Source organism: Corapipo altera, unplaced genomic scaffold, assembly GCF_003945725.1.
Source record: "Corapipo altera isolate COAL_440 unplaced genomic scaffold, ASM394572v1 45, whole genome shotgun sequence".
NCBI lineage: Eukaryota > Metazoa > Chordata > Aves > Passeriformes > Pipridae > Corapipo > Corapipo altera.
Window position 1 is genome coordinate 8,131,834 of NW_020884877.1, and position 14,832 is coordinate 8,146,665.

The 14,832-nt window shown below is 40.5% G+C and overlaps 2 protein-coding genes across 7 annotated transcripts in view; one reads left to right on the plus strand and one right to left on the minus strand.

The window, feature by feature from the left end:
• Window positions 1-3,520: 3,520 nt before the first annotated feature.
• FASTKD2 (FAST kinase domains 2) lies at window positions 3,521-14,679 on the minus strand. 3 transcript variants are annotated; one of them, XM_027637085.1, is made up of 12 exons: window positions 14,566-14,679; window positions 13,124-13,891; window positions 12,618-12,721; window positions 11,115-11,223; window positions 9,736-9,859; window positions 8,483-8,622; window positions 8,012-8,184; window positions 7,478-7,641; window positions 6,262-6,483; window positions 5,256-5,340; window positions 4,141-4,255; window positions 3,521-3,668 (listed from the first exon to the last, which is right to left on the minus strand). In XM_027637085.1, exons 2-12 carry the CDS (start codon window positions 13,781-13,783, stop codon window positions 3,549-3,551), a joined length of 2,016 nt encoding a protein of 671 aa, XP_027492886.1. In that variant the 5' UTR covers window positions 13,784-13,891; window positions 14,566-14,679; the 3' UTR covers window positions 3,521-3,548. The 3 variants fall into 3 exon arrangements, with proteins under 3 accessions (XP_027492886.1, XP_027492884.1, XP_027492885.1); XM_027637083.1 differs by lacking the exon at window positions 14,566-14,679 and adding an exon at window positions 14,282-14,491; XM_027637084.1 differs by lacking the exon at window positions 14,566-14,679 and adding an exon at window positions 14,236-14,491.
• The window catches only part of MDH1B (malate dehydrogenase 1B), a 7,712-nt gene continuing 7,553 nt past the window's right edge, over window positions 14,674-14,832 (plus strand). For 2 of the 4 annotated variants that reach the window (XM_027637086.1, XM_027637087.1), the window contains exon 1: window positions 14,674-14,741. In XM_027637086.1, the coding sequence (XP_027492887.1) occupies window positions 14,720-14,741 (22 nt within the window). In that variant the 5' untranslated portion in view covers window positions 14,674-14,719. The remainder of the gene's footprint in view (window positions 14,742-14,832) is intronic. The other 2 variants (XM_027637089.1, XM_027637091.1) reach the window with 1 other exon arrangement.

Below are 14,832 nucleotides of genomic sequence, written 5' to 3' on the forward strand. Positions count from 1 at the left end.
AATTCCAAGCAAGACAGAACTGCAGATCACCAGGGTCTGTAAATCCAGCTGCTTATGGAGACAATTTGCTTTTCCAGTCACTCATTCTCATTCTGCATTACTTCACAAACTTCGTTTTGATTTCGCTCAGATGGTACTAGTTTACTTTCTGTTCATGCAAGAACCTTCCTGACCCTTGCAGCCCACATTTTCTGCCTTCCTGTTTCTTATTCTCATTTTAGATCAGTTCACACATCCTTCAATGCTTAACACAATCCTTCGGCCAGTGAAGTTTGCTATACATCTTATATTTGTAAATCCTTCTATGTTTTCTTTTTGATTGGGTGATACATGACAATGATCTAACCTTGTCACCCTTTGGTATGTGGATAGCCTTCAGATGACCTGGAGATTTCAAAAGATGAACAGTACATGTATTACTCTCAAAGAAAAATTTACCAGATGAGCCAGCTTTATAATGGCATTTTACTGTTTTGTAATAAGATTTATGAATCATAAACTATCTAACAGCAAGCAGCATGTAAAACCCAGGAATCATAAAAGGCAGTATCTGTTTCTTGAGATTAGCAGGACAAATTCTGAAGTCCAGTATTTCAGAGCTCAGAATGAAGGAAAGATTTGTATGCTTCTACTTTTCAGACTTCTTTGTGGCCCAGGTATAAAATATGCTGCCTTCATACAAGTCTGGTCAAATATATGGTTGCTTTCTGCAGCTGAGTCCACTGTCTTTAAGTCACAGGTATACAATTACTCTAAGCCCTATACTTGCTTTAACAAGCCTTCAATTCACTGAAAAATCCTACCCTGCTTCAGCAGTTTAGTTTACTTAATAAATTTCCTATTTTCACCTTACAGGGAGTTGGGAACCTTGGCCCTGATACAGATTGGGTCTAGGTTCCATCCATTGATAACACACACCCATGGGCTGTATGAAATAAAGCCATTTGCAGCTTCCTTGTTCCTCACTCGTCATTGAGAAAAGATTTCCAGCCACTGCACATACAAAGAGTTCCAAGTATGAATAAAACTTAGAAACACAAGTTCCTGAGTCTGCAGGCAGACTATGAAAATGGTAAAGAAAGATGCAGCTTGCATCTCCAGTTAGCCTCACTGGCAGGTCAGCTAAAAACATCTATTTTTTATCTGTTTTGCTTAAAAAAGAGGATTTTGCACCTTTCACACCAACCACTCCATGCAGTGACAAACCTCATAAGTATGGGAGAAAAATAATTATTGTTGATTTTCATTGTGAGTCTCCCACTAATTTTAATAATTACTCAGGAGAGGAGAATGGTATTCTAAATACAGATTGTAATGCACAGAACAGGGGATTAGATCTTCCTTATTACATGAATTGGACACCTGAAAAACCTGGCTTTATTTTCAGCAGACTAGCTTTTTAGCATATGTGAAGATTCAAGAAACCCACAGCTCTGAAGTCTCTGGCAGTAGCTACATGGTGCTTAGAACTATCTACCAGCATAGATGACATAGGACCAACATAAATTATTGAGAGAGCATAAAGCAAGAAATTTTAGTAAGCACAGTGATCATAATGGCAGACTACTACACTTCCATGCTGCTTGTATTCATTTCTACCTACTATTAAGGTGTTTAACAAAGAAAAAGCACATGGTGATCAGCTAGTTTAATAATGTGCTATGCCATTTTGTGCCCACTGGTAGCTAATTCTGTCCAGGCTGGTGGCATCCAAGAGGACAGTATACTTCCCTGCCTGTGTTTTGTCCCTGAAGGGATGGGAGTTACGTACCTACTCCTGAAGACCTGACTGAAAAGCTCAAAGCAGACAGAGGGAGCAGTTCCCCAGCCAAAGCGAGAGCCACAGCTGACACTGCATTATTGGTTTGCAGGGCTCCAGGCTTTACACAGCACCAAGTGGTTTCCCAAACACAGCTCTGTGCACTACCTGACACCCCAGCACAGAGTATTTCAGACTTCCTCCAGCACAGGCTGGGACCATGAGTCAGTCAGCCAGCTCAAAACAACAGAATGGCACTGACCAGTGTACCTCACAGCTGAAACTGTATAGACAATGCTTTCTTAAAGTAGCAGATCCAAAAAGGGGGCATAACAAACTTCTCATCAAGTCAAGCAGATGAACTTTGCTCTGGTTGTTAAGTTTTACAATTGCATCAAATCTGTTTTCCTGTCCGTGCTGCATTTCAGAGACTGAAATACTGAACAGCTCTCTCTGCTTTTTACACTAGGCAGCCATAACAATGCTCCTTTGGTTGCACTGCTTCCTACACAAACATGCACTGTATTCTATCTACATGTTCCACAAGAAGTTGAGCAATGAATTTTTCCTAACATATTGCTTCTTTTCACCTTATGACTGCAATACCTTTTTTACCTCATCATTGTAGTAGTACCTTAACCACGTGTCCACGCTACTTCAGAAAGACAAAGAACGCAGTGCTTGTAGCTCAGGAAATGAAGCAAGGGCACCACGGTTAGGTAGCACACAGTCACTGTAGCAAGTATTGCTGTTTCCTTCTATGCCAATGGGACTGTGGCTGTGGTGCAGCAGAATTGTGACTGAAGATCTAATTACTCCACAGAAAGAAGCAAGCTGTTGTTTGCAAATGTATTTTGCGCACTTCAGCGCTCTAAGTACTTCAGGAACTCCAGCAGAACAAAATGCATTTTATCAGTACGTTACCAAGAACAGAAAAGATGCATCAGTTCACTCTGCTCCTTCAGATAAAAGGCCCAAAGCTGCTGTGCACTTCTAGAATGCTGCCACCCTAATCAATTGCACCACTACACAACAGGCCAATGGAGATGCATCACAGTATGTAATGAACAAATCTGAGTATTGCAAAACCTCTTTGAATAATTGTGGAGACAGTAACATCAGAAACAGAGAGCAGGAGTCATTTTGTAAAGACATAGAAGACCTGTATTCTTGTAGTGAGATGTCTCAAAATCTATTACAGTAGCAGTGAAACAAACGGTTCAAAAGAAAAAGCATACAGTTTACTGAACCATTACTGGTCTGAACTCCAGAAAACTGAAGGGGATTGATTTCTTCAGAAACTTTCCACATAACCAGATCTTTTAATACACCACTTAGGCCGAGTTATTTACTGCTTTACCATATACAGATCTGCGTAAAGAACTGTATGGGATGTTGGGCAGGAATCCTTCTAGTGCCTAATTGTAGGCCAGGCTCCAATAGCACTTGAAATAGTCACACCCTTTCTCTGAACCAGCTCAAGAGGAGAGAAATTTGACTTGGAGCATGCAGGAGGGGAAGCATAATACAGATTAAATTAAGACATTTCAACAGCAGTAGATGTCAGGATGCTTTTTGGATTATTTCCCTCTACTAGAGAAATTCCACTCCCACTTCACAAAAGAAAACCCCCACTATCAGCAGGTTTCATTCATTTCACAAACTTTCTTAATCTGTAATACTTTGGAGCAGGCAGTTGTGTATAAAACTACTTATCTCTTCCGTTAAAACCTTACATTAATTACAAAGGAAAAAGAGAGATCAGGAGACCCAAAATTTTTAGTTTATTTTAATTATTATCCTGCACAGTTGCTTCAGAAGAAGAGGAAGTATTTTCTAAATAAATTTTTCCTTTCAAAAACTCAACTGCATCTTCATTTGTCATTTCCTGAAACTTCCTGTTCTGGATCTAGAAGAAAGTAAAAGGAAAGGGTCCGTTATTTCTATTATCCAAACTACCCTGTCCTACAAACCAAGTGCTCAGTGATGAGAAGGCCATAGGGATTTGCTGTATTTTGAAAACAAGTTCGCTTGAATCATTCACTCTATGAAAATCAAGGAAACAAGCCAGAGACACATAAGTTTTTTAGGCACAAAGGAATTCAGTGGCTTGATTTTTTTTTTTCCCCCTCAACTATGATTATATTTATTTCACTGATAATGGTAAGTGGTGGCTTGTCTTTTAGAGTTCCTCTGCCCTTTCTCGCTAGTGACACCATCACTCCGGTTTAACTAGCAAAGATACGCAATTACCACTCTGGAGAAGGCCCACCATCCCAGGTGAGCTTTCATGTTTGGTAGAACAATGCCTGTTCTACCAAACACACTCATCACTACACTGATAAGAGAACCCAAACAGAGAGAATAACCTGACTTCTTACCAGAATCACGTGATAGCCCAGTTTATTTAGATGCCGCTTCTTCATTGCCAGCTTCCCTTGGGGGTGCGTTGTACCCATGCAGAAAGTAGATAGAGGAACAAACAGAAGAGCCAATCTACAATCAAGAAGGGCACATATGCAGAACAAGCATTTTTAAGACAATGATTCAGTGATGTCTTTTAACACAGCAGAATATACAGCTCTCCTTCTGGTAGGCAAAAATATCAGGACTACAAAAATTTCGAACTTCGGACTTAAGTAATTTAGACCCTTTCTTCTTCCATGAGCTCACACAACTTCCACCATCTACCCAAGTGCTTACAGCAGAATTACGTACTTAGATCTCCACTTCTCCCACAATGAGAAGGTAATAGATCATTCAGCATTCTCCATTAATCTGAGAGATTCTGCATTTACTTTGATCCTTTGCTAATGATATTCAGAATCAGTTACTTCTTTCCATAAAAAGCTACTTGGAAGGGTGAGAAAAGCTGAATGGCTTGGAACACTGACTTTCTGTTACACAATTCACTAGCTCTCTTTTTACCAAAAAGCAAACTGTATAAAATACATTGTGCAGTGATCCAGCACATGAATGTTAAGTATCACCCAATTCTACTTAAGCATTACTTAAATGATACATGTCCTGCTTCAATTACTGAGAGGTCAGTCTTCTACACAAGATTAAATTAATCACCTAAAATGTGCATATGATGATCCTTTTTATTCAAAGTATATTTCAGTAGCTGAATTAACTGCCATAACATATCATTAAGATGCACATCTTTGAGACTTAAGAGAATAACTGAATGTTTAATTGGACACACAAACACTTGCAATTTTAAAATTCTACCTGCATACACTACTAGAGTATCAGACCACTGTGATGTTTCTTTCTCTGAAATGTTAATTTTAGCCTCCCTCAGAAGCAGGTATTGAGCTGGATGAATTGTTACTCTGAACTGGCACGGAAATTTTTGCGTATTTCAGTGACCATAAATAACAATTTAGTTATCTACTTTGCTCCTGCAAATCGGTGAACTGAAGAAGTAACTGGATGGAATACATACAAATAAAACTAGCCTGCTAGAAAAAATATGGAGTAAAAGAGACACCTTTGAACACTTGGGTCAGGATGATCATCTGTTGCAGTTATAGGGAGCACTTTTTTTCCTTCTGAATCCATTCTGATTTCAAAATCTGAAAAAAACCCAACAAAACATTTAACTCTGCAAGAGGTTACAATTACTGTTCTCATTTGAACACACTAATTGTTCAAATTGTTTTCAAATGAACAACTCATTTGAAAAAGTTAATAGGCACCATCGCTGGTCTGTTTCTAATTGCTGTTCTCTAATAATTGACTTATTACTGATAGCTTTTCCCTCCCTGCAACCAATATAAACAGCTATAGCTTGCACATCCCCAGAAAAAATAAATTTGTTTCTGGAAACTGCAGATGTAACTTTATGGGAGTGAAATCATTGTTTAAAGAAACTACTCTTGATCACAGGCTGTCATGCCTACTCATATTTTCCTGTAGTCCAATTCCTCACTGGAAATATTTGGGAAGAAAATTATTACAAGTACAGAAGAACTGGTAAGCTGGATGGCTGACAAAAAAAATAAGCAAGATCAAAACATAAAAGAAACCAAACCTTCTGAAATGATCACCTGTCAAAAGGTCACATCACATTTCATAAAGAAGGTGAAACCCAAACCTTAGCCAGAACTTCAGAGAAGAAACAAGTCAGAGAACAAAAGGCAGCTGCTGTTTGGCTTTGTTTCTAATGTAATTTAGTATCAACATGTCAACTCCCTCAAACAGTTGGCCCTACTGGATTTATGTACAATAACATCTCCTTGCTGATGCTTAACAAAAAGTCCAAAGCAGTTCTGTGAATAAGAGAAATCATTAACTTTTAGGAAATGGATTTAAATACTTTAACAGAAGCATCCTAGAAAGTAGATTCACCAATCAAGGACATCCTTTGTTAAAAGACTGTCATCACAAGTGTTACACTTTTAATCACTTGCATACTATGCAAACTTATTACCACCTTATTATTTGGGGATAATAAATCATATTAAAAAGAATTTGACAATAATTTAGCTTCATACCAACGTGATATTTATATGGCAGCTGAACATTTTGCCGAAACATGTTCTCATCTCCCAGAAGCTCTGTCAGTGCCTCCTGAGCCTTTTTGAGACTAAGAGAGACCAATGAGGACGAATTCTCAGTCACCACAAATGCAGGCTTCGTGAAGGAAGGGCTATCAAGTTCCATACACGTTTTCACACAGCGAAGCATCATTTCCTTTTGTTCTTTGTAAAGATCACCTGAAAAAGGATACAAAAATACTACATACAATGTATCATCCCACAGGATTTTTAATTTTATTATCTTTTATAGTCTGTTCCAGCACAACAAATGAATTTCGATGTAAGAAGCAAAACCCAATTGATTTTCACTGAATATTATTGAGTCTCTTCAACATATTGTTAAATACACACCATCAATTCACTAATTACAATATTAAAGTCTATGGCAGGGAGCTTGCCCATTTATGCAGTCTTCCCCCTCTGCTGTACACAGCTCTGTGCATGCTGTCAGTTATCATGGGAGAGTATGCATAAAAACCATTCATGAAATCCAGACAATCAGGACACTACTTATAAACCAAAAAGGGATATCAGATTCAGCCAAAATTTTGAAACTGTACTTGAAGAGCATTAAGCTGTGCAAACACTAAGCAGTTACAGCTTTACATCTTTCAGGTTGAGACACAGCAGGCTCAACAGCAAGACACAGTGTTTGCACCAAATTTCTACTCTGCTCGACAATTCTACTACCTGTACAAAATTATAATGTGGAAACCAAATTCTTCTACAAACCATTACAAGTACCTCATTATAACTCAGAGCAGTCCAAATCTCACTTTTACTCATGATTCCAGGTACTAAAGTTAGTTTATAAAGGTTAAAACTTCCTATATTTTTAAAAATGCCTGAACATCTATTGACTGTAGAACCCTCGACTCTTGCACATTTCTACCACTTCCACAAATCCCATCTTCATCTCTGTTCATTTAACTGCACACCTACTATTAAACTGTTTCCACCATGGGGCCCAAGACAATAAGCTGATGCCTTAGTGCAAAGCCAGATCACTCAGACCACCATTACTAAATTAGCTCTGTCTTGAGGACTTCAAATTTAATATTAATCATGTTGGGGTTCTTTAATTTCTAATCTTTTAACACAATTACAACAAATTATGTACACAGGCAGACTATTCTTTTTAAAACAAGAAGATGACAAAGTAAGGTCTGACCTGACAGTATAAGTTCATCCTTGCTGTCCTTTTGCAGCAGCTCATCCAGTGCTTGATGGGGAAGATATCCTAAGATGCAAAGTGAATACGTTGCCTTCAGCAGTTCTGTGTCGGAAATCTGAGGCAGGCATTTATTCAAGCAGCTCTGAAGGGTCTCAAAAAACCTTTTCCAAAATCAGAAGAAAAGTATCTAAATACACAAATAAGGCTATAAAAACACACATTTCAAACAAAAATACAAGTTAGAAATCCTTGCTAGCTTGTGTTATTTAACATTAGCACTTGATTCTTGCTTTGAGGATACAGCTTCCTATCAACAGATTTAGTAGCCTAGTCAGTCTAGAACCAAAGTCTTCAGCTAGACAAAAAAAAATCCTATGTAGAAAAAATGTAAAACGACAAAGCAAATTTACTTTGCAGATTAATGAAATGGGATTATGAACTCTTCCACAACTGAAATCAAATACTAGTTGCCATACATTACTCTATAATGACTACATAACGTATTATCAGGCATCCTAAATGAAAACCTACCGATGCTTTTGGACTCTGGGAACATAGTTGAGTCGTGAATACACTCGGAGAACAATCAAAAGATTTTTCAAGTTAAGGAATTCAGGGTCTTCGGTCAGCTTCTCTGCAAAAATCTCCATCAACTCACTAGGCTGAAAGCCAAGTGCCTCACAGGCAGAAAGAAAAAGGATAATCTAAAGAAAAGAGAGTTTTATAAGTCAAGAAAGTCAGTGAAGTAAATCCTACCTGTTGATATCATAAAAGGCATTTTTAATGAAAGCAAATTTTTCAAATCATAACACCACTTTTATTTGTTTCTTTACTTATCAATAAATAGAAGAGCATTTTCAAAATTTAACTATCAACTTCATCAGACTGGTATACCTAAAAAATCTGTTCCCCAAAGATCAAGCACAAACATGAAGAAAGATAAGATGGAAAGCACCAGATACTCTACTAGTACTGCTATAAATTATTTGGTCTCAAACTCACCTGTCTTTTGTCCCAAAGGCAGGCAGTGGAATTAACATAGTCTGCTAATGCTGAAAACAGTTTTACATTACGGTACTGGAGAGTGTGACAAGCTTCCAGAATGAGAATTAACTGCCGAAATGGAACATCATGGACATTTTCTGTAACAGTAGATCAAAAAAGGACAAATGATACAAAGCAATGGGAGCTGTAGGTTGGAGACACCGTGGGAATAGTTTGGTTAAGGGATGGAGGAGGGAAAAAATCTGATATGAAACTGTGGAACAGACTGAGACTAGCTAGGCAAAGCTCAACTGAGCTAAAACACATGAAGAAACTGAGACAGGAGAAAACAAACTGAGTTGGAATCAAGCTAGAACACATTAATCAGCAAAAGCGGACAAATTTACAAAATAAGCAAGAAGATTGTGTTCCCAGGACATCTTCCAGGTTTCTTGACTTTCAGCATGCACTAAAAAATGCTGAAAAAAGTCACTGCTCACTCTGTGTATGCCACCTGGCTGGTGTCCCCAGTGTGGTGGAAGTCCTATGGGAGAAGCCAGTATGTGTAATTAAACACTGTGTCCTTATACGTGTAAGGACAATACAGGCTATACAAGCAGCTTTAACACTTCTGGTTTACTTATGCTAAAAATGCTATTTTACTATTTTAATGCTTTATGAGACACAAATGCATTTTTATTTTAAGTATGAATCAATACATACTGACCACATACACTTAAGTAATGTATTGTAAAGGTATAGAGAGACGTGAAAGCATTAGCTTTCATTTAATGTTTCTGTGGGCTACAGCATGAGGTCAGTTATTAAGCAGTACTCAATAATTAAATCCAGTTCTTCAGGGAAACACTGTTTTTCATTTAGTTTACCAACTAATCACACTAGGCTGCCAATCCGTCCTGTAAGTTGGCCGTTTCCAACTCAGATTTGTTTTAAAATTTTATTTGAAATCTGTCTTTTCTTGATAGAATTAAATTCTTTTTCCTAAATCCTGTGTACAGAGAAACATAAACGAAAACATGTAATTCAGGTAAATGTTAAGAAGGGCAGAGATGACAAGAGCTATTTGTTTTCATTATTTATTAGTAATTTTCTGTCTTGCTTCTTGTCAAATGGCTCCACATAACTATAATATCCTGTAAAACAAAGATGTTTCCTGAGTTTTAAAGGAAGTCAGAAAAGGGAGATGAGACAGTAATTAGAAAGAATTTGGTATAAGGAAAGGAAATTTAATAAGTATATTATTTTCTTACCCTGGATCTTTTTACTGCAGGCAGTCAGGATTGGATACGAACAATAATTCATTGCAACAAGAGCCAAAAACACACGCAGAGCATTCGGAAAAGTCAGATGATCTATTTCTTTCAAAACTGCCATCTAAAGTGAATCAGAGTTTATTAAATCCTTCATTCTTCTCGTATATTATCACTGCTTTCTGGTGAAGACAATTTCACCAAAACTTTCCCAAATTCCTTAGTTCAGATTTATATGAAAGAAAAAAAAGCAAAAAATAGCAAAAGCATAAAGTAACCACTTTCAATTTCTTCATATACAATTTTAACAGGTCAAGCACTCTAGAGATGTGTCACTATGCAAGTTCCCAGCAATTTGCCTTTATACGCTTCTTTTAAAAGAAAGAAGTCTCAGCAAAGGTCATTTCCAAACACTGTCAATATGTGTCTTCTGCAAACTCTTAAAAAAGTAGCAGAAACAAAAATGGCACAGTTGACTGATCTGCATGCCCATGAAAGCTGTAAGCCTCCAAAGTGATCCATAGTACACCGAGCGGCCTATCTTTAACACAAACACCCAGCTACAAATGTGGACTGAGGCAGAGGTGGTCAGCTCTGTTGCCACAAGAGAGGTTTCATTTATTGAAGCAGTAATTAGACTGATATAAATGACAGTAAAAATGAGACTACAAAATATATTGGCTACTAAAATACAGTATTCTTACTGCACGCATATCAAAGGTTAAATACAAAATGCACCTACAATAGAAATTACACTGTAAAAAAACAGCACCCTGTGGGCTCAGAAAATTAGGAGCTCCCTTTAGCTAACAAGTGTAAATGTTATTTTCCTTTCAGTTTTATGGTATTTCATGAATGCCATTACTAAGTGTGACCTCAGTGCCCTTCAGTTATGTGATGAAAACACAGCAGGACTTGTTTGAAAAGTGGTTTCAAAAAGGATTTTTAAATCAGGTGACAAACCTCAGTACGCCCTGCCATAAAACCTGACGCCTGCTCCCAACCTCACTCCCATCAGTCCTCCATCCCCTTACCATTACTAGACACAGCCCCATCATAGACTAATTTTCTGTCGCCTTGTCTTCCAGTCACAAGCTGGGCAAGGGAATCAGGGAATAGCCTTTAAGTGCTTCTATGAAACACCATGTGGCCAAAACAAAGAGTCAAGGGCACACTGTTACTTTACTGCCTCAACTCCTTTTGTTCCCAACCTCCAAATTTAAGTTCTTCCTGCAGATATATCTGGACTATGATTCAAATTGCAAATACAGTTACCTTTCTATTATATTTTCTCTTTGAGAAAGAACCATACACAATTTATAAACAATGCAAGAGCACAGGCTTTGTGGAAGTAAAAATGAGCCTCCAACTACACTTACCTCTAATTTCTTTTTCAGAAAAACCGGAACATCTTTTCCCATGCATTTCATCAGGTTTTGCAGAATAAAGATGTCTTTGATACTGGAAATGCGCTGCTCCACTAGTAACCTGATGAAGAAACACACACAAGAACTTTCCTCATTTCAGCAGAAACAGCAGGTACCCCCATTCTTCCTCACTGATGTACCCCTAAGTTAAAGCTGTAATTCCCTGCTCCTCTCCCACCTCCTTTTTTATGCAATATTGGCATAACTCTACGTGATGTAGCTGCAGCACAGATATTTTACACATAGAAATAATTTTACATGCTTTCTTAACATTATCCTGATAGATGAATGTTGCTGCTGATATATTAACAGCAGGGGCACCTGACCAGACTGCACATGACTGTGTAGATGTGAGTCCCGTTAAGTGTCAAAGAATTAACATCCTTATGCAGAAAAAAAAATTGCATATTTTTATCTCAGAATCATCTACGTGCAGACAAGTTCTGAAACTGCCAGGAAACTCAGGAACGGACACTGACAACCATTTGTTGCAAGTGAGGAAAGAAAACAAACAAGCAGTGCTGTGGGCTGCAAGAACAGAAGGGGATATCGCAACACAGAGGGATCATAAGCACAAGATGAAGGAATTCTGCATTCCTAGCACCTACTTTTTTGTCTCAGAGGGTAGTATTGTAATTGTTCTGTCCAAACAACCCTTAAATATACCTGCACAGCTACAAAATAGGAAGTGTCACTTTCTAAGGCAGTGCACTGGTCTGAAATTCACCCCTGCAAATAGGCAAGAGCTCCAGACATCAAGACAGAGAGAGAGCTGTAGATGGCTCTCCTGCTTTGCACCAACTTTTAAGGCACATCCACCTTCTCAAAGTAGAACCTGACACAGGATCAAAAGTACTAATCCATGGCAAGTTTTTTGACAGCCTCAGTAAGAACAATCTTATGGGACTGAGCAGCTTGGTTAGTCACATAAATCGCATTGGCCCAGACAAAATTCACTACAGCCAAACAAGTTATTCTGATAAAGTACTACAGAGAGGGACTTGCTGGATGCAACTAGTCTTCAGCCTAATTTTTACTTACTAAATTAAAAGAAAATATTCCCAGGCTGCTAAATAGCATTTTTAATAATGAAAAATCAAAAATACTTCACAAAGTAAACTAGTCTCACTACCTCCCATTTAGACACAGATAAAAGAGGGACAGATATGTGAAGGGACTTAAGATCACAAAAAAACCACACTGGTGGAGCTGCAGCCAGAACACAATCCCCTGCGGACCAGACTAGCACCCTATACTACTGGAAGCCCTCCTGCTCGAAACTGCAAAGACAACGCCAAAAATCACTGTGTAGGACAGTTCTTATCTCATGTGATCATTTAAATCCTAAAAGCACAGTATGTATTCTATGCGCAGACATTCCCTTGATGATTTCTAACAGACGTATTCAAACAACATTGAAATAGGAAGAACACGTGAAAGATATGTTTTTCTCACTGTAATCCAGCTTGAAGAGCGCTCACATTCTTGTCTTTATCCATCCCTGATAAAGTAGTTGCCAAAACGGAGACACATCGGTTATCGAGTTGATTGAGCTTCTCCTGTTAAAGTTTCCACAATGTCACATTACTGCAAACCAACAGAAGTTTCAGAAAAGTAAAACTGACCACTCTTAATCTGTACCTGTCTTTTTTTTTTCCCCTCAAAAGTCAATTCACAAGCTTTAATTCTGCAGTGGCCCCCCACACGGACTCACATCAAATTCAGTTGATTTGAGAGGGGTAATGATTTTTGAGACTTCTCTCTGTTAAATCTGAAATCAGGCAGCGGTTTCAAAAATGAAGGAGACAAGAAGTACACACAAATGAACTATGGGAACCCTGTTTCCATGGAACATCAGACTAAGCCAGGGATGTAACCCAGTTCTCTCTGATGCTGCACAGACTCCCAGAATTGCCCACGAGGTTTCAGCCCAGATTTAGGAGAAGGATCTTCACACTTACTTGGCACACTCTCAGCAAAGTCTGGACCAGGAGCGTGTTCTGGGGCACCCCGAGGTTCACCGCGGCGTGCAGGCTGAACACCAGGTCCCTGCGCGTCATCCTGCGGGAGTCCCGCAGCAGCTGCTGGCACAGCTTGGCGAAGGCCGGGTGCTCAAAGATCAGCTGCTTCTCGTAGCGCTGCTGCTCCTCCGACATGTGTTTGAAGAGCCTCCAAGCAGTGGTTAAACAGTTTGTGTAATGCTTGATGGAGACAGCAGACTCGGAAGCCAAGTCCAGCGCATCGCAAGGACAGGTGCATTTCCGGAGACTATTAAAGAACGGGTCATTATGATCCACTACGTGCTTTGTTTTGAAGCTCCCAGAATCATCCAACTTTTCAGCTTCCAAAGAGCTCTGGGAAGCCTGCTCACTCACCAAAGCCTCTGCACCTGTGCTAAACACATCCGTCTTTTGAGATAGGAATCGAAGCGATGATCCATGCAGAGAAGGAAAAATATTTAAAAATAACTCCCTAAAGTTCACATTTCCCAAGGGATCCCTGTATCTGCTAATCCATAAAATGTGTTTTCTTGTTGTGCCTGAAGATCTGGGAGTCAACAGAGAACTGTACCTATGCAGGTATCTAACAGTATTTAACAAATAACTTATTCTCCTATTCATTTTTGCTAATTCCTCATGAATAGACTTGAAATACCAACTCAAAGTAAGGGATCCGATGAAATTCTACCAGTGGAAACAGTTCTGGAGGAAGTGCATAAGATCACTCATCTGTAAAAGCAATTGAAAATTATGGGTTAGTTACCAGACTTTGAACTCCTACAATTTCAACTTTATGCACTTTTAGAGGAGGGGACAAGATTTGGGAAAAGATCCCCGGAAAATGAGAGGCTTTTATTCCGTCTCCTACATTTCAGCCAAACATCTCGGCACAAGGCACACTCAGCCTGGGTGTCAACTGTTTCCTCCTCTTTGCTGCTCTAACCAAAAGCCCTGCCGGGAGGCACAGGCTTTTCCTAAGTGACGTTTCCCAAGCAGACGCGTCTCTCGACAGGGCTCTGGAGGGTCCCCTTTAGCTCCGGGTAACAGAATCCCGCCCGCGAGCCTGGCCCGACCTCCCTGCCGCCATCCGCCGGGAAAGCCGCCTGCCCGGCTGGTCACCCGCGGGATCACTCCCGGGCCGGGGACACCAGGCAGGGAGAAGCCGCAGGGTTTCGGGATCGCTTCCCCCAGGCGCCGGGAGCGCTGCCCGGCGGAGCAGGACGGCACAAGGGGACAGAGGTCTTTCGGCGGCTCCGCACCGGCTCGGAGCTCCCGGACGCAACGGCTGGGATCGCGCCGGGCCGGGCGGTGCCTGGCGCCGCTCGCACCAGCCGAGCCGTGCCGGGACCGGAGGGCCGGGCTGGGCCGTGCCGGGGCTCCTGGCGAGCGGCGGCCGCCGTTACCTCGCACGCGGCGCCGCCGCCATGACACCGCCCGCTCCCCGCGCGCTCCCGGCAGGCCTCGCGAGAGGGATGGCGCGCGGCGAGGGACAAACTACATCCGCGCGCGGCGCGTTGCCGCGCAACGCCGAAGCCACCGTTGGGGGGCGGCGCGCGCATGGCCAAGTTCGTGGTGGCGGGTGAGGGGGGACCCGGGACCCGCGCGGGGCAGCGCCTCGTACCCGCACCAGGGACCCCGGGGCGGCACCGCCTCGTACCCGCACCAGGGAC

Bases quoted from the DNA above. Each gene is read 5' to 3' on its own strand.
- FASTKD2 (XM_027637085.1), bottom strand. From the start codon at position 13,783: ATGAATAGGAGAATAAGTTATTTGTTAAATACTGTTAGATACCTGCAT. The intron at 7,642-8,011 runs GTAGGTTTTCAT...ATTTTGGAAAAG, and splicing joins CCCAGAGTCCAAAAGCATCG to GTTTTTTGAGACCCTTCAGA. The intron at 6,484-7,477 runs GTCAGACCTTAC...ATCCTTTTTCAG, and splicing joins GGATGAACTTATACTGTCAG to GTGATCTTTACAAAGAACAA.